This window comes from Ixodes scapularis, unplaced genomic scaffold (genome assembly GCF_016920785.2).
Source record: "Ixodes scapularis isolate PalLabHiFi unplaced genomic scaffold, ASM1692078v2 PGA_scaffold11__112_contigs__length_91849675, whole genome shotgun sequence".
Classification (NCBI taxonomy): Eukaryota; Metazoa; Arthropoda; class Arachnida; order Ixodida; family Ixodidae; genus Ixodes; species Ixodes scapularis.
The window spans coordinates 61,119,580-61,139,210 of record NW_024609837.1 but is presented as its reverse complement, the minus strand read 5'-3'; the positions used below and the strand labels follow the sequence as shown (position 1 = coordinate 61,139,210).

General features: G+C 44.2%; 1 protein-coding gene across 1 annotated transcript in view; it reads right to left on the bottom strand.

Moving 5' to 3' along the window:
* LOC120846798 (fibrillin-2) overlaps window positions 1-19,631 on the bottom strand; it is a 35,139-nt gene that overhangs the window by 1,345 nt on the left and 14,163 nt on the right. The window contains exons 11-26 of the mRNA XM_040218674.2: window positions 19,451-19,576; window positions 18,647-18,769; window positions 16,374-16,496; window positions 15,728-15,850; window positions 14,074-14,199; window positions 12,044-12,190; window positions 11,900-11,953; window positions 10,032-10,157; window positions 9,570-9,692; window positions 8,300-8,416; window positions 7,852-7,980; window positions 7,068-7,187; window positions 5,085-5,204; window positions 3,954-4,059; window positions 3,012-3,252; window positions 181-383 (exon numbers count right to left, since the gene is read on the bottom strand). Coding sequence (XP_040074608.2) covers window positions 181-383; window positions 3,012-3,252; window positions 3,954-4,059; window positions 5,085-5,204; window positions 7,068-7,187; window positions 7,852-7,980; window positions 8,300-8,416; window positions 9,570-9,692; window positions 10,032-10,157; window positions 11,900-11,953; window positions 12,044-12,190; window positions 14,074-14,199; window positions 15,728-15,850; window positions 16,374-16,496; window positions 18,647-18,769; window positions 19,451-19,576 — 2,107 coding nt within the window. The remainder of the gene's footprint in view (window positions 1-180; window positions 384-3,011; window positions 3,253-3,953; window positions 4,060-5,084; window positions 5,205-7,067; window positions 7,188-7,851; window positions 7,981-8,299; window positions 8,417-9,569; window positions 9,693-10,031; window positions 10,158-11,899; window positions 11,954-12,043; window positions 12,191-14,073; window positions 14,200-15,727; window positions 15,851-16,373; window positions 16,497-18,646; window positions 18,770-19,450; window positions 19,577-19,631) is intronic.

The following is a 19,631-nucleotide window of genomic DNA, read 5'->3' as shown; positions in this document are numbered from 1 at the left end:
AGAGCACATGCTCAAAACAAGCTCACATTATTAGGCTGCCGAAACCGGCAATCTCGATAGTGCGGAATGCATATGGCGAGAGAACTGTGGAAGCTCGCCGTTGGCACGTGTTTAGCATTTGCGCAATGAATACTCCCTATAGCTACTCGAAACGACTAGACGTAGGTGCGGTCGAGTCACCTCGAAACGACGCTGAAGCGGTTGCGGTCGACACCATGCAGCACATGGTAGTTCTTGTCGTCCCTGAGGTGCTTGTAGGCTGGCCGGATGTCGAGGATGTTTTGGTGCGCCTGCGCTTGGCGTAACTTCAGCGTCACCTTGATGACATCCCAACGAGACTTGGGGTGTCTCCTCTTGTGTGCCGTTGTCTGCTCTTCTGTTTCCTGCACACGAAAATGGGCAACAAGAGTAGTTGTCTTTTTTTTCTTTTAAGCCTTTGTCCGCGGCACACTGCTTAACGGTGCCAAGATGGTAAATACCAAAAAGGCACAAGTTTTCTGACATTATATATATAGAATATGATTTGAGGTGTTCTGCTTATCTCATACATCATATTTTGAGTTTATATGGTGCATATCTAGTGCCTCTATAAGGCATATTAATGCATGCCTAATGCGTCCATTGTGCATATCTATTCCAATTAAAGAGTATGACGCAACCAATACTGAAATGTTCACAGAAAAGACAATCACATGTTATGGGTTAAACTGATTGACAGTCGAAAATACGATTGAAATGGTGGCTAGGACATAAGGGATGGCAACTCACCTGCGTGGAAACCTGGTCGAGTATCTTTAATAGTCTTGTGCGAATAGTGGATTTTGAGCTCGAAGTGAATTCGAAGCGAATAGTGGTTTTGGCCGAATATTTTCGATTCAAATATTGAATAGTTTTTCTATGCCTTTCACTACCATAGCATAATGCTTAGACGAAAATCCAGCTAAACTTGTGAAGATTGTTCCCCTTGTTCATTTATAAGCCAAGTTTCATCTATTCATATTTATCAACTGTGACCTCAGAAGGTCTGATGTCGTGGGATGGTAAGTAAATTACAAGTTTGACATAAAATGAATTCTATAGAGATGGCCAACTATACCCTATTGAGTGAATTTACAAATCTTAAATATTCTTTCTTTAATCTCGAGTTAGAAAAAAAAGAATTGCGCATGATGAACGCAGGTTGTAAGGGCATGTCTGCCTAACATATACTCTTGCAAAACAGTCAGTTTAATTTTGAAGCTTTTACTAAAATCTAGATACTGTAAAACCCTTAATGTTTGCAAGCCCTTAATTTTCGCGAATTGAAAAATTCGCAAAATTTAAAGGCACGCAAAAATTTCGGTTCTTAAGAATTTCAGTGCAGGTCTCTGGAATTTGCGAAATTTAGTGGCCGTGACTATGTCCTTTTTGACTGATTTGCAAAAAATAGGGTTCGCGAAAATGAAAGGTTTTACAGTATACACATTCACAAAGTTTCCATTTATTTTCATGTACAGCCGGTATGCGTGCACCATCCCGCTTTGAAGGAATGGTTTTCTTCCAAGCACGCAATTGCGATATTCATACTTTTCCAAGTGTTATCGTGGCGGGCTACCCCGTTGAGTGCGCTTCTTGCCGAGCATTGATGTAATGTGGAGGAGCAACACTTGCGGAGCTCGCTTCCGTGGGTATCGCTTCCTCGCAATGCACCAGTGCTCGGTAAGATGCATACTCAATGGGGCTAACCCACTGCAATCAACACTGCGAAAAACGTGAATAGTGCAGTTCTTCTCAAAGCGAATATCGAATAGTGTATTATTCGAAACTACTATTCGAAATTTAGAATATTTGCACATCCCTAATCTTCAACTGGATGCAAGTTTTGTTCAGTATTTACAGTTGCTTTTACTAGATGGGAAAATATTTTTTTGAATTCATGCAGTGCCGAGATTTTGTGTTGTCTTTTCTGTTATTTTATTTCTCTATGTCCAGGGTTTAGATTACAATGTTCCCTAACAAGCTTGCTTGCATATTTTCGCTTCCAGTGTCCATACTTCTGTTTTGTGCAAACCTTCGCTGGTTCTTCCGTAACTGCTCTGCTGAAACGTTCTCCCTTGTGCACAAAAATAGCAAAACTCATTGCACCTAAAGCGGGTTTTAAAGGAGCTGTGCAACGATTTTAACGTAGAAAGAATTGGCCTCTCCTGCTTTTGATATTGTTCACCTTGTCACAAATGACAGAAAACACACCTTCTTTCATCGAAATGTTGCGATTCCGCCGCGTAATAGCGAGGCAAAACTTAGAATATTCCCCGACCTGCAGACGCGAGCAGCGGCCATGAGAAACACGCGGCGTGACGTCAATGGGGAATCTCGTAGAAAGATAGCAAGTTGTGCGAATACCTGCTCGATAAAAGGTAACTTTTCTATAAACCTTGTCGTTCCAACATATATATAAACGCGTCAAAAACCTATAATCATTGACAAAACTCTTATTATACGGAGTTTTAGTGGCACCATCTATCCTAGGTCCACAAAACCGTCAGCTCTCTACCGCGAACAGTCGCCAGAAACCAAATGGGGAGGGGGACAGGGCCGGACGGGTATGGCCGGACCCGGACGAGACTCCTCCTTTCACCAAATTGCTCGTGCGGCGCCCGCCAGCACATGGTCACGCGGTCGCGAGTGGATGAGTTCTCGCTGCTCACTGATGGCTCTAAAAAAAGAACTTTTCCGGAACCCCGCGCCTTCCCCATCAACGTCACTGCGCACGTGACTCGGAAGACGAGGTACGAGTTGAGAGGCGGCAAAAACCTGGATCTTATTCATTTTTTTAAATAAAAACTAGGGTATCCAAACAATATCTGTTTTCTGTAGTTCACTTCAGAAGTGTCAGGCATCAACTTCCACAATAATTTAATCAAAGCCCTGAAATTGTTGCACAGCTCCTTTAAAGTACATCTTGACGGCAGCTCATCCCGATTTCGGCGACCCCGCTTTTTTTCGGCTTGTGTTTTCCTACGGCAATTCACCTTCTTCTGAGTAGACCTCCGGGTGAGCCTCCGAGACGACGTTCCGTTGTTGAGTCCCCTCCGCGCGCGCTGTACGCTCCCGCCGTTGAGCTTGCAGGAGTAGCATCCTTCGGTCGAGATGACCTTGTCGGGGTCCTGGGGCCCGGCGTTGCCAACATCGTAGGCGGGTATCCCCACGTCCCCCGGCACGCCCTTTCCAGGACCCAGGGTTGAACTCTCGGGATGTGTGGAGAGACAGTGCCTGGTGGCAGGAGACAAACAGAATTAACTTCTAGTTTTGGTCTCCATTTCTTTATTTTTTTTTTTTGTCTCTTCGGTGTGACACTTGTTACAGCTGATATGCTGACTTGGTTGTACCATATTTTCCGGGCTATAAGACATACTCTTGTATAAGTCACACCGTCCTATAAACGGCTGTATTCAGGAAAAAGTTTGTGTATAAGTCGCACCTATATATTTGTACCAACAACCGGGATGGTGAAACTGCATTGAAAGCTTGCATACGTGTGTTACGATCACAATACACGTGCAAGCGAGAGAGTTTCAACATTCTCGTTAACAAACTGAACGAGAAATGTAACCCTCGTGGCAAGAAAGCTTGCAGTGCAGGTGCATGCATGTAGAAAAGTGGGTATATGTCTCACCGCTGCGTAGAACGCACCGACGGAGGTAAAAAAAAAAAGTGTGACTTGTACACCGGAAAACATAGTAGTTTAGTTCCCACCTTTGTTTGGTTTTTACATGGGCGGGTGTTGGACCAGAGCGAGCGCAGTCGTGAACGAGTTCCCCCGGAACCCGTGATGCACATTAAAGACCCGAGGTTGGCAGTTGTACTGCACCGGTCAAATCGATCGAGAACGGAGACGTGAGGCACCACGTGGATGCGGACTAATTTCCCGCCGTCTAGACATTCGTGCAACGGGTCTGACTTGGCTACAGTACCCTTGTCCAATGCGCTGGTATCCTTCCGGGCAACTGCAGAGGAAGCCTCCAGATCCGGTGGGCATGCACTCGAAGAGACACGGGCTGTTGGAGCATCCGCTGCCTCCTGTTCAGAGCACGAGGCCAAGGTTGCAGACAAGTGTCAGCCATCACCGTCTCTCTTTGATTCGCGGAGTGCTCTTACAAGCTCACTTTCATGGACTCAATATCTCGAAAGTTGCACGAGGCCTAGAGTTCTGGATGTCAGCAAAAGAGAGAGATAACAGTGGAGTCGCCAAAGAAGTGTAATTTGAGAGTCTAATTTTTCGTAAGCTCTCGCTATTTTCACGTCAAAATTTGCAGAGCGAGCACTCTCCTAAAATTATATTTCGTTGTATGTTTTTAGGGTGGCACAGGATTTATGAATTGCCCTTCTGTGCTACTGGAAATCGGCATTGTGCTTAAAGCTTTTGAACAGGATGAAAAGAAAGATATCTGCTAACTCCATTATTGACACCTGACATGCTCTTCTGTAACACATTTTTAACTGAATAATTTGTGTTTTGATTTGGTTGTTTCAACATACTGCAGTTACATTAGACTGCTGCAATTGAATTATTATTCACCTTTGAATTGGATTCAAAGCTATAAACTTCATTTGATTTGTACAGGCTGATATCGTGGGGGGTGGGGGGGGGGGGGGGGGGGGGGTGGACGTCGTATATTGAACTAAACATACCGTAGAATACCACAGAAGCACCCATTCAAAATTTGGAGATAGTTGTAATGTTGAAAAACTGGTGGATGGGCACCTCTTAGGGCTGACAGCAGAAATCCAGATGGTGGGTTGCACCGCTTTGCACTGGCTCACGCACGTTATGGGCATTATTGTGACTCGAGCGCATGCTCGGCATTTCACAATAATATGAAGCCGTCATTAAGGACTGCAGAAACTGTCCAAGTAGGCAAGCATATAAAAAAAAGACTGACATAACTGGAGGCTGAGATGAAGCAGGGTCGGGGGACAGGACACACATACAAGCTGACCTCTGTTGCCAATCTGCCCATGCTCTGTGCTGGCAGTAGGCCTCGTTTTTACTGTCTCGCCCGCATTTCAGCTTTCTGTCCGGTTTGAAAGAGAAGCTCAATTACCGACACAGCTGGTCATGATCTCGTCGAAACTGAATCCGTTGGGGCAGTTGCACGAGTAGCTGCCCACAGTGTTGACGCAGTTTGCCGTTCCACACGGCTGCGACAGACATTCGTTGTCGTCTGCAAGAGAGCAGTGACATACTATTAACGGGAAAATCGTAAAATTGCGCAGTCTCCCGCTTCTTGTGACATTTATGGTTTCTCTCTAGGGCCTATCTTGGTGTGGGAAACAGTGTAATAAATAAGGGTGTACAAATAGTGGATCGGATTGAATACGTGATCATTCGTAACTTTCGCAGTGCGAGGGGGACACGACATGTTGGCTCTCTTTACAGCGTTGAAACTAGGAATGACACTGCGCTATTCGATTCAAACCACTATTAGGACACCCGTAGTAATAAGGAGACGTGACCAGACAACTCTAGGAGCTGCATTACAACAAGCGTTCTATACTGTGTTCACGGGAGGGTACCTCGCCACCAGATGGCAGAGCAAACTTGCATCCAATAGCAACAGTACCCGGTGCTCTGCCACGTAGCTGCTTGTTCCTATGCTGAGAAGTGTGCACAAGGTAAAAGCCTTTTGAACATTATAGTGAAGTACTGTTCAGTCGTGCGATGCATAATGTACCACGAGGAGGGAGGCACAGTTCAGATTGTTATGCACACTGTGAGCAAGTGGTAACTAGTTTGTAATTCCCTACGGTGACGCTTTGGGAAACATTGGACATTGTCAAGCCGCACGAAGCCGAACCGTTCGGTCACTTCTGTCTACATTGTGGTCTGGACCCTAGTGTGGTTGTCCTAGTATACTTCCCCTCTCTACACTGGCCCCACTCGAGACAACTTCCAAGTTTACTGACTGTATTTAACACGGCAATACCGATTTGAAGTCATCTTCCAAGCTGGAGGTTTACTCTGAATCATCTGTTGTTAAAGGGATGCTGAACCGAAATCTGAATTCCCCAAAACACGCGGCAAAAGCGTGCAGCGGGATGCTACAAACACCAAAACATCACTCGTGCAGCGATATCTTGAATGGATGACCGTATTTTTAAAAAAAAGAGCCGCATTTGGCAGGAATGTTGACGTGATGTTTCTCCGAGAAGGAGAGGGAACAGCCTCGCGTCTTCTCCGCCTCGCGGCCATGAGGGAGCAAAGCGAAGAGAGGAGGAAACTAGGTATCTTGACGGTCACGCGCCTCGTCGGCTTGGTTCAATCTTGACTTCTTTTTCCAAAAATATGTGCGTCCATTTGAGATATCGCCTTACTAGTATAGTGTTGTAGGGATTGTAGCGTCCGGCCTACATCTCCAACCTCGTTTTTTTTTAATCCAAATTTCGGTTCACCATCTCTTTAAGGTACGTGCGGTGTCTCGCTTGGTCATGGTGGGAAGGAAACAAGCCTGTGCATTTTATTCGTAAAGGTTTTGCAATTGAAGGAGGTACTCCGCCGACTTCTTACCAAACTAACTAAATCTGAATACCCGGGTGTTGGTCTTTCCAACAGGCTCTTCGGTGTCAATCAATAAAACAGCAAATGAAAGCAGTGCGAAAATCAACATTCAGATTTTCCGGCGCTTTCCAGTCACGGAATGCCACTGGCAGGCAGGCTTTCAGGTCGGCCAGGCAGTCCGGAAAAGGGACAGTGGCACATTTGTTTTGCGCTGCTGAGCTCACGCTGGAGCGAGCCCCCACAGTAGTAATTTCACCTTATCAAGCTTCTCGTAATTTTTTCGGAAACAAGTTCTACTGCTCAAAGAGTGAACCCGTGCCAGCCACTAGCATTTTGCCAGTACAGATTTTAGTTGTAAAACAAATGGCAAGGACCAAAATTGTAGGAAAAGCATTTCTTTGGCACAGCGTTTTGGGGCACAAGTTCGGCTGTATCTATAGGCGTGTCGAGCCAGTTTTAAAGCAAATCAGCGACTAAAAGAAGAAAAAAAATAATGACTGAAAAAAAGAGGGCGAGCTTGAACACTGACCCAGACACTGGTTCCAGTAGGGGTGCTGCTTGAAGCCTGGTGGGCATGTGCAGCGGTACGAGCCTTCGAGATTCTCACAACCGTGCGGACACCTGCTCGGATCCGCACATTCGTCCGTGTCTTGGAAGAGAGGAAGAGGCTTTAGCTGCTGACATTTGTACTCTGGGAAAGCTTTTTTTGTGACTGCCTTCAATGTTAGTTTCATTGTGACAGTTAGTGTCACAGAGCACAAAAATATTTTGTGTGAGCTAGATTCCATTTTTCAGCCTAATTTGACCAGTTGTGAAATATGGCTAGAGATAAAGATGGAAAGAGGAACAATCATGAGCGCAATCTAGAGTATTTGCACAGGTGCTGCTAATGTTAGTTCTGCAATCACCCAAAACTTTTTTTTCTAATCGGTAACTTTGTCTAAGTGCTAGTGATTCATCAGTTTTCGACTCTGCCGATATGTTCTTTCGATTGAGTTTTGGTTATTGAAAGCAATTTTTGCAGCGTTACCGACACCGGAAGTCTTAACCATAGTGCAAGTTGACAAATGTGCTTTTGGAAAAGGTCTATAACGGAGGTTATTACAAAATATCCCCCCCTTCATTTCATTGAACAGCAGCCGACAAAAGTGTTCACTAAGACCACCCAAAGGCTGGGGAAGAACACAACTGCAGTGGGACACAACTCACAGAATGTGTTTCACTAAGCCTGACATATTTGATTCATCAAAGGAAAGGGGTGCCATGAATACCAGTGGCTAGAAAAGGACATCGGATCTAAAAGATACACCTACCCTTGCAAGACTGCCCTGAAGCATCCGTGATGTAGCCACGGGGGCAATTGCACCTGTAACTTCCCGGCATGTTGGTACATGTTCCACTGGGAGCGCAGAGGTGCGGTTGCTCACGGCACTCGTTCACGTCTGTCGCAAAAAGAGATAGTTCGGCACAGTAAGGTAAATAGTCCTTACGCCAAATTACCCAAGTACCAACGAGAACGCTGGGAATGTAGGTACATGCACTGCACGTGCTCGCCTACTCTATAGAAGGTTTGAAGCAAATAAGTTGTCGTAGAACGCACATGCAAGGCGTGGTTTGTTTTATGTTCTGGCTTTGGAACAGTTACTGCGGCAGATACCAGCACGTGCCATGCGTACGACTTCACTCGCAGTGTGCTCTCTGGTGCTCAAGTATTTAGCAAAAGCTCTATTTATTAAGGTCTTGCATTGGTTGGAGACCTACCCAAGCACTGGCTCTCGAGTACGTTGTAGCCGTCTTTGCAGGAGCATCGGTAGCTTCCCTGAGTGTTGATGCACGAGTGCTCGCAGTTGTGTCTGTCCGTCGCGCACTCGTCCACATCTGAAAATGCATCCAGCACGAGCCTCTTTGAACTTGATGCCTACTTGCGAAATTTGCAAAATGTGCTTGCTGCATCAGCACAGCAATGTCCCCAGAAACGACGCTGCTTGGGTCTGGACGGTTCGCGTCGACCGATAAGCCGCTTCCGCAGTAACTGCCAGTGTTTCTGCATGGCAAGCCCTCGTCAGCCTTAACTTTCCACAATAGAAAGTGCTAGCTGAGACAATTATAGAGAAAGTTAGTGAACGAATAATAGATAATTAGTTTTCCATGGTCGCCGGCACAACGAGAATGGCTTTTCAAACGCCCGTCCCCCAGCATGCGCTTCATGCCTTCCACTGTGCTTCGGCGCCTCGTGAGCGCTCGAGGTGCATGAGACGCCGAAGCACTGTCGAAAGTAGGAAGTTCGCACTGGGTGTGGGACAACTGAGGCTCCTCCCTGGTGTTTGCACTTTATCAGTGACCACAGTTGAACCTCGATTTAGTGAAGTCACAGGGACCCGCTAATTATTTCATTAATTCGGGAACTTCGTAAAATCGAGGAAGGGAGACCTCGCGCATAGGCTACGTGGGGAATCCAAATTTGTTTGTTAAATCGGGAAATTCATAAAATCGGGTTTTGTTAAATCGAGGTTCAACTGTACCATGTCACACTCGTGCCTTTACGTCTATGGCGGTCAGTAACTTTGCCTGAGGGAATTCCATTATCTCAAGAGTCCTGTCCATTATGAAATTGTTTTCAGTTGAAAAAGAAAGACCTAGGAAATACATCCTCGCAGAGTTGTTTATCCTAATCTCATAATAGTCTGAGACCTGGTGCACTCTTGCATTTACGTTCTGGCTAAGTTTATGTCGAACTAGAACTAGGTCTATGCAATACGTATTCACACTTTCCTGGTGTGGCCAGCCCAATGCTTCCCTCTGGCTATTTTTTTTTTAATTACTGATCTAGTAGAGCAGTAACTATATGGACAGCCCCTATTAGAGAGTTTTAGTAGATTACTTTGATACCTTCGATAATGATATGCAATAATGATACGACGCATGTGCAATCTGGCGGAGCATCAGGTATCATTGTCGGAAATATCGGAATTATCTACTAAAACCCCCTGTCCGCATTAGTGTTTCGAAACTTGCGGATAAACTACTTCACCTTTGCAGGAGACTTTGTCTTCTGCTAGGACATAGCCGTCATCGCAGGAACAGATGTAGCTGCCCTCTGTGTTGAGACACTTGGACTTGCACGGCGAAACCGGGAGCTCACACTCGTTGACATCTGCATACCCCCAAAAGTGTTCCCCAAACCAGCGTGTGACTCTATGTGAAGTTGTACGACTGACTGTATATAGTAATGTTGGCTCGCGTCACCCATTATCAAGCTATTAGGCATAGCTATGATAGGCAAGCCGTTAGGCGTAGCTTAGCATCGGTCGTCGCAGATTTCGCACAGGAGAGTTGTCTGTCACCGCCAAGCTCTCCCACAGTACCAGTACTGATACTACAGATGGTCTTTTGAAAAACCTTTGTTTGAAATTGGTGGAATCATTTTGAACAAATGGCGACACCACAGAACATAATTTACCTAAAATTCGTAAAAATTTGGTTCTGTGCTCACCGACACAGCGTGTCCCCGTGGGGTCCGTCTTGTACCCCCGGTTGCAGAGACAGCGGTACGAGCCCTGTGTGTTGATGCAGCGCCCGTTGTTGCACAGGTGCGGCAAGGTCTCGCATTCGTTCACATCTGCATCAGTGCCGTTTGGATCAGTTTCGTACCGACCAAGGCAATAGGTCACTCGAGGGTCCGCGGCCTAAGATTAGGATTCACGATTGTCTCTCGCAGTCATTTGCAGAAGTAGGAGGCTAAAAGAATTGGCTGTCTCCTCAGAGTTTTCCTAAGGCGTTCCAGATGCAGAGGGGGAGCGCAAAGATGCTTAGCACTTTGCGCTCCTCCTCTTGCACTCGCAGTAAGGAGGACACCAAAGGGCACACTGCTAGGGCTTTGTGAATATACAAAAAGCTATCGCAGTATCACATGACACTGTGGTGCGATTCAAGCTACGTCTGCAGACACAAAATTTTCAAGAGCTAGCCCTATAAATGTCATCCATTAGGGGTGTGCAAATATTCAAAACTTCAAATACTTCTGGAATAATGCTTGCTGTTCAATCCGATTCGCTTCACACTTTCGCTCTTTGAAGTAGAGTTCTTCAAATATTCGAAAACTACGAATAACGAGGAACTCGCTGATTAGTGTCAACCGCCGGTCGAGTTCCCCGTTTTGCTTTTGGACTGCGCAGTGTGGTTTTGAGCTTGGCAAACCCAAAAAACTAACCTAAGTGCCTTTCTTTTTCTTCTTGTAGGACGTACCGGAAAGTTATTTGCACGCGGTGTGCGATCTGTCCTTCGCGTGTCACGATGTCTAGATTGTGGAGTTGGCGAAGTGGTCGTGGCGTGAACGCTGCGATAGATTTTATGAAGAACTGCGATTTGCAGCGGCATGTACATCGTCATAAGCACAAACGCCACGAACCACACTCACTGCAGTCCTTCCTACAGTCAATACAGTAGCCAAGGTGCTATGGATTTGGATATGGATTTATGGCTGATCTCGGCTATCCGCGATCGCTGGCTCGTGTTATTTTGCGCTTGATTTTCCGGTTCATAAGTTTTCCAGTATTCCTTTTGTTATTTATTTCTACCAGTTTTCACTGGTAACAGTGACAAACTTGCTCCCTCTGCCAAAAAAGAGCCGTATTCTTAATTTACTGCTTCTTTGTGGTGCTGTCTCTCGGCAGAACTATTGCACGCGGAAAGAAATTGCCCAAGGTCAGTGCGGCTGCGTGGCGCAATCTCCAACTCTGTTTCGGCCTGCTGACCCACCTCCGCTTGTGTACTTCCGTTTGTGTTCACGTGGTTGTGTTCACCCGCGTAAAAAGAGATTGCACAAAGTCGGTGCAGCTGCGTGACACGATCTTCGACTTTGGCGTAAAAAGAGATTGCACAAAATCGGTGCAGCTGCACGATGCGATCTTCGACTTTGTATTGTGGCTTGCCAACCCTCCATCTCTTGTGTACTTTCGCTCACTTTCCGACCCGCCTCTGCTTGTTTACTTCCATTTACGTTCTGTAACTTCACTCCTTGAATGGTGTTTTACTGACTCACCTTTTATTTCATCTGCTTTTTATCAGTCACATGTGTGACATTTTTTTTATTGCAATAAAGGTAACGTTTTTATAAATGATAGCTGAAAAAAAAAATCCAGTTGTGTTTTGATTGAACATTTTTGTTTATTTCACATCAGATAGAAAATATTTGTTTTCAAAAATTTTCTTATTCGAAAATATTCTATTTGATCTGATTCATAACCCTTATTATTTTATTCACTTCACTTCGAAAGATTTAGATATTTGCACACCTCTACAGATCCCTTTAATTTCTTGTGTTTTTGTAGAGTGGTCATTGCAAGACGGCAAACACCATACCTTGCCCGTCCTTGTTGAATCCCGTGCCGAGTTCGCATAGCGAGTTAAACTCTTCTGTAAAGATAAGGACACATTCTTGAGCATTAAAACATTCGAACCAAGGACAATAAAGCAAGTTCGTGCGATTCGGAACAAGGAACTGACGCGTGTTCCGCTGCGGACACGCTTCACAGTGAGAGCCCCAGACTATGCCGACGCTGCAGCAGCATTCGTCGCGCGACGTCAGACCCAGCTGGCCGTTTGAGTTGGGGCACGAGCTTGCTGTTTGGTAGCAGGTTCCAAGTCTGTTGTCTGCAAGTAGAGCAAGAAAGGTGCAACACAGAACGTCTTCGTGAATCGCAGGTGCGAGACGCTGCTGAAAATGACAACTTGGAAATGTACAGGGTGGCCAGAGCAGATCCTCGCCGTAAGATGAACAGGAAAAATCGACGCCTGCACAGGAAGGTGCTAAAACTTTCGCCGAACGTGCACTTCTACTCTGCGTCACTAGTTGCGTGCATTACGGGTGATGGCAGTGCCAAGCAAGGGAAGAAAGGGCGAGCGCTAGGAAGGCTGGGGAGGAGGAGAGACCTCCTCTCCTCTCTTACGTTTGTAGTGCTCTCTCTTTCTCCCCTCGCCCTCCATTGCCCTCCTCTCCCATTTGCCTTCCCAGTGCTCGCCCTTTTTCTCTTAGCCCTGCGTTGTCTTCCCCTGCACTGCACACAACCAGCGACACGGAGTGTAGGAGGTGGATTTCACCTTGTGAAATTCCCAAAAGTAGCTCCTTTCCTGTGAAACATGACAGCAACAGCAAAGGTTGGACAATTTCACAGACGATTGAGTTAGAAATGTTTCAATAGCTTGTTGGTGTCCTGTCTCACAGGAAGGGAGCTACTATGCCTTGAAATTTCACAAGCTAAACTCCACCACCTAAATGCGCATTTGGTGTCAAAGATTGAGCTTTCCGTGTGCATGTCGCAATCTTTCCCCGGTTTGTTTTACGGCGCTAGGATTCATTGTAGCTCCTCTGTACAATGATCTCTTTATCCCTGATATCCACCTGCTTGCCATTCACAATGAGCACGATACACCATTTCATTCTTAGTGTGCAACGTTGTTAAAGCTACTGGCACAAACGCATGGCTCAATATAGCGCCCCATTTGCACAGAGTTTGTGCCTATCAAACAAACCAAGACGCAGGCTCATGCCAGCACCTTTGACAGCATTGCATTCTAATGAAAGAGCATATCTGTCGGCAACTTTAGAAAGGTGTTGGAAACTACAGGAGCTTTTCGTATGACTACTGCATGTATGATGATAGGTAATGCCCATCTATTCGTCAAGGTGAAATCCTGTTAGTGTGAAGACGTGATCACCAATTTTAGTATTTTATGAAAATTGATCAGAGTGAGAAACTATAACTTTAATCATAATTTAGACTTCATACCATATCCCAGCTGAATGTTTTGATAGCCTAAACATATAAGGTGATGCATAGAAGTAATTTCTATTATCTGCGTGTATCTAACAACAGTTGTGTTGCCCAGGCACGGTTTGCCGTGCCTGGGCAACACAAACCCCAGTTTGTGTAACTGAGTTTGTTTGCATGGGGCAAGTTTGGTAAACTACACGACTCAAACAAACTTAGGTCAACTCTTTTTCGAAGGCTTTCTAGGGTCGATTAAAACACTGCGTCCAATGTTGTGAGATGTTCCGTCTACTGCTTTTAAACTCAAGATCTCTGGGTTCTGCAGCGCGAGCTTTCGCTACATGTGCTCCGACCACCGATTCCCCCGCTGATTCTCAACTGCTATTTTCTTTCCAAACACTGTTCATAAATAAATAAAAAATGCATCGACACAAAAGAAGAATAAACAAAGGAAACGAGACGGGGCATCCCTTCATCAAACCGTGACTGACTGATTAATCGGTGAAAATTCACCATTGGAAATACGCTTCGTGAATTTCTCTAGCGGTCTTATTTGGATGCTTGTCCAATATTCTAATGTTATTAAACTGCAGAATACGGCCACATTCATTACGGTGCATGGCAAAGCGCCCCAACGAAGCACTCCGTGAGGACAGACGGTGCTCACGTGCCCCGTCATGTCTTTTTTTTCTTCTTTTTGCGCTATTTTATCTATTGTTCTCTTGTTACGTATTGGTGAGGAAACGGGAGCAAGGGCGTACTCACCTAAACACTGCTTTCCGTTGCTGCTAGGCTCAAAGCCGTGGTAGCAGCGACAGCGATAACCCCCGTGTGTGTTCATGCACTCTCCGTTCTGGCAAATGTCGGGATTTTCTTGACACTCGTTAATGTCTGCAGTGAAGGGGATTGCTCAAATGACTATCGGCAGTTTACAGCAGGCCACTTTTCAAAAGCGAATGATTTATGAACGAGACACTATTGCGTGTATACAGGCTTTCAGAGGTGAATGCGGTGCAAACATGTCTCGGCATCCTGGGCTTTATTCCAAAGCCATTCACGCGAATCTGTATCGTTTGCTGCATCGCTACAAACAGCTGAATTCAACATCTGTTGCAGTGACAGCATAAGTAGTTACTGAGTGGTTATTTAGTGATGGTGGTCATTAAAGCACCAATCAACTGAATCAGATTATTCTAGACATTGTAATTTGTCAATAGCGAATGTTTGCCTGTCTACTTTAGTCATTTTCGCTAAATACTATGCAATCTCGTAGAGTTTCAGACGTCAGTGATGTCGTGCAGTAGCTAGTAAGGCACCAATGAGTATAACCGTATCAATTACACACAATTAGTTTAACCTGCTCGCCCCTCTAATGATGTTTGGGAAATGATTGGGAAAGGCCATGCCAGACTAAGCACTACAGTATCTATCAAAATCCCCATGGATATATTATGTAAATATTATATTAACCAAATTATTATATATTGTAAAACCTTTAATGTTGCCGAGCCCTTAGTTTACACAAATTTTGCAAATTGAAGGATTTGCAAAATTTAAGGGCATGTCAAAATTTCGGTCCTTAAAGGGACACTGATAGAGTATTTATGCTCGCCAAGGTTTTTATTTTTACATTGCACGTGAGAGCCCAACTACCCAGAAAACAATCCTCGGCTCGAAATTCGTTTTCTTTTCTACCAAAAACAGCCGATCGAGAACTGGCCGGTTTGAGTCGCGCTCACTCTCTTATCTGTGGTCTTGTGCCGTTTTCTAAGGTTTAGACACAACTGCCAAATATAATCAAAGTGGTAGGTCATCGAAGGTACACACACAATATTAAAAATAGAAAGAAATATGATACATATTTTTTGTGGCTTCTAAAGAGTTGCAAATGTGTTGTTTGGGGGAAAAAAAAATATTACAGCCACGTGACTTCTGCCACCTCTCTCCTCTATATTTCTTCTTCCTCCCAAGCCCAGTTACGGTTCCGGTTTCGAGCAGTTGCGTTTTTTTACTTTATTAAAAATATATGTGATGCTGTAGCAAAATATTGATTGAGTAGTCTTCTGACACCATAATAAATCGCCTGGCAAAAAAAAAAAAAAAAATATTTGGGGGTGTGTCAGTGTCCCTTTAAGAGTTTCAATGCAGGAGTCTGGAATTCGCAAAATTTAGTGGCCGCGATTATGTCCTTCATGACCGATTCGAAAAAAAGTAGGGGGCACAAAAATATGGGTTTTACAGTATTCATATCTTTACTGGGCCTTGGTCTGGCAACAGCCAAGGAAATAACTGCAATCAGCTTATTACTCACAAACTCCTGTTGCAGTAGAGCTGCTGTTCTAATACATATCTTTTAATGGGAAAAATATCCCTAGGCATTACATCATGGTTTATAGTAGTGTGCTTATTGAATCCATACCTGTGCAGTCGTCTCCGCGGCCAGTTGATCTCATGCCATCGGGACATATGCACTGAAACGTCCCCACAAGGTTTTTGCAAGCATAGCGACAGCCGTGATCTCCAGATGCGCACTCGTCCAAATCTGAAAAAAAAAAAAAAAATTGGTTTAGTTTTATATGTTTTATTTATTCTACTTTGCCACGCATGGATAGTTTAGGGCTCTGGTTGCATGACTGGCATCTAAAAAAGCACACTAGAAGCTTCAAAGGGGCTACTGAAAGGCCACCATGGCTGCTAGCGTACTAGCACATCTTTATAATTGCTAGTATCTGGGAATAATCTTTAAGTATTTGGGAATACTCTACTATATGCAGATGTCTGAAAATCAAAACATGAAGTCTAAAAACAAAAAATACCATTTCATATTTTCATTTAATAACCAAATTGGGATTGGGATATTGTCTTAGCCAAACTGTAGCAGAGAACAGAAAAGAGTGTCATTCGTGAAGTTGACTTTATAGTGCGATTAAAAAGAGTCTTATTTTACCATTACGATTTGTTTGCCAAGCAGCTTTGCAATAGAATATGTAGCTTTATAGCACAATAGGTGTTATTACAGAGAAAACAAGTAGCTGTACAGTACGATCTGTCTGGAGAACACTTACCTTGGCAATGCTTCCCATCTGGTGCTAAAGTGTAGCCATAGGGGCAAGTGCAGCGAAACGAGCCAGCAGTGTTGAGGCAGCGGAAGGCGCAGTCGTCAATGCCCAGAACACACTCGTTGAGATCTAGGTGCAAACAAGAAAACAAGACGTAAAATAGCTCACGGGCATTTCGGTCAACCCTGCGTTTGCTCAGGGTTTCCGTTCAGGAGTACAGACTTTGCAGTCCAGTCATTTGCTCGCTGTCTTTCCTACCGCTTATTTCTTGTGGCGAAAATAACATTAGAAAAGGAGACAAGGTGTGGCTCTTGGTGGCAATGTTCTAAAAGCATGCGCTCTTTCGAGTCTTCTTGCTTTTTCTGGCTACCTGACTGCCGATTGACCTTCTCCCGTCCGCTGCTTGACCGTCTGCTACAGGTTGCAGCACGGGCATGTACTGTCTGTCCCCGCTAGTTCGCATTCAGAACTTCTTTAATCATCTTCACGTGTCGTTTGTTGACATTTTCAATGATGACCTCCTGTCGTTCAAGAGGAGCATTTCACTCTTTTTATAGTGTGTTTTTGCAGCGCTGTGTTCTGAATATTTTTTGAGCACTACCGTTATAGGCCCATGGCTGTTGGTAGGCACAATAAATAAAAAATAAAAAAATACTTCATTATTATTCCGACCGTAGTCGAAGGCATGAATGCATACAACCACAAAAAAGTGTGGGTTGCTGGCCCTCTTCCATAACCGATTAAGCTGCAGAGGAACGCAATGACATTGCACTTTTAACACTGTCTGATTGGTCCCTTCAACTGTAGTGTCCCCTGTGTCCATACTTAAGGTAAAACAAGGTATAGAGATGACAAATTTAATTTTCTTTTTCCCGACATTACGTGTGGTGCCACCTGGAGCCGCTAGATAGGTTGCGCTTGAAGTATAGTTACTTCATTCCTCGGTTTTCTTGCGAGTGCCACCATTTTCGTGCTCAGTGTAGGACGGGTTCGACTGGTGGTTGCTTTTGGTTTGAAAATGCGGCTTTCCGAACTTAGGAGTAAACTTAGGAGTATTGTTTTGCTTTTTCGTGGACTTTGACATTGCAGACAACCGATAAGTTGTCTTATCACATAAGCTACAGATAAGCTGATAAGCCACAGTCTTTCAGATAAGCTGCAGATATGATAAGTTGATAAGTAGGATTCCCAGTTTTCGGAGTTTATTTTTCGTCAAATTCAAAGGATACTTTCTAAGTTTATTTTTTGCTGCAAATTCAAAGTTTACCGGGGTTTTTTATTTTTTATTTTTTTTTTATGTTTTTGAAATTTGGGACTTTTCATTCATTCATTCATTCATTCATTTATTTTTCGTGCTCATGAACGGCGAGTAGCCTATGTAATGATGCACAGAGTTAATTTTGCAATGTTCTTTATTTAAAAAAAAAATATATATATATATATATATTATTTGCTTGTAGACATGTGCTAGATTAAAAAAAACAAGCTTGTATCGATTTATATTTTTTTAGCTGGATTTGGTGTTGGTGCCATTGCTATTGGCAATACTAATTTGTCCCATGACAAAGATTTTAAAAAAGTGCTGCCTCAATTAATGTCGAGGCAGCTTGCACTGGCTGGAGCAGAAAAGGGAAGAGTGGAAGCTTCCATAGAAGCCTCCACTCTTCCCTTTTCTATGAAATCTATGGTTCACTGCTTTCATTGTTACAAAAACACAACGCCCTCCTCCCTCTCAGGAGCACAAATAGCATGGCCCAAACTAGAGACCAGAACAATGGCCTTTGTCATGACCCAAAAGACCTGTTGTCCTGACTGAACCGCAACGAGATAACCAGCAAGATTCCTTTTGATAATTGTCCGAGATTTGAAAGAAAACTCGGGTGACATTTTCTCAAAACCATTGACCCTGGGAGCCTTAAGTGTAAAATACCCGTCTTTATGACATTGGTACATCAAATTCGGAGTTTATCAGATAAATTCGAATCAACGAAAATTCTACCGGCGGGTGTTCTTCGGAGTTTTTCGGATTTATCCGAAAACATCAAACCCTACCGATGAGATAAGATAAGCAAATAAATCAGATAGGCTGCAGACAAAGGTGGCTCAAGCGTTCGGGCTTTGAAGCGTAGCTTATTTAGTAATTCTAGCACTACTGATGCACTAGGACCTTCGAGCATCTATGTGAAGGGCAGGATCAATAGTGCCTGGTAATGCCAATGCCGCATCTTTTGACTTTTGAGCTTTCAAAATCTTTTCAGTGTTTCGCCGAAGTGGATTACCTTCGCAGACATTTCTTATTCCGGGTGTGAATCCTTCGCCGCAGTGGCACTCAAAGCCTCCCAGCGTGTTTGAGCAGGTTCCATTCCCGCATATCGTCCTCTTCTCTGCACACTCGTCTTCGTCTGGTTCAAAAGCAATGTTAAAGACACCGTGAGAAATAATGCCAGAAACACTGGCGGAACTGAACGTCTCCGATGTTGAACTGAAAACCAGAACTTGAAATAAAAGATGACATTAAGCTGCATTCGCAGCTTTTTGTTCTGGTTTCCCCACAGTGTGTTTGGGGCAAAACAAAGTTGTTTATTTTATTACTAGTAATATTATTATTTATGTCATTATTTCTATTCGTGACATGAGCTTATTCAGGGAACTCAGGAAAGCGCTAAAGTGCTTTTTGTTGATTTTAGTTGGTGCCTTATCCCCGTGCACATCGGGCCTGAGATTGCATTAGTCTTCTAGTTCAGTTTGATTTTCTTTTGCTTTTTGAATATTTGTGCTGACATAAGTTTTTTAGGGTGTCATCTTAGAAGCCCTCTATTATAGACATTTGATACTGGAGGGTTAGAATGTGCATATTATTATTATTATCATCATCATCATTCATATTTTAAAAAAGTTCTTATTGATGCAATACAGTTCAATGGACACTTAGAGAAATAAGTGAGTATAACTCATTTCTCACGGTATAAAATAACCCACAGTGCTTGGGCAGTACAAACTGGCTTGGTTCATAGGCATTTTGTGAAGGCTTCCTACCTGAGAATAATGAGGCGACTTACGGCTGCAAGTGAGCACGAGCTTACCTAAGCAAATGTGTCCCGTAGGGTCGAGCTTGAACCCGGGCTCGCACTGGCACCGGTAGGAACCGTCTGTGTTGATGCATTCTCCATTCTGGCAGATGTCGGGACTCATCATGCACTCGTTGATATCTGCACGGGGAATGAAAACCAGTTTAGACGAGCTGTGCTATGTTTGTCCTCAGGG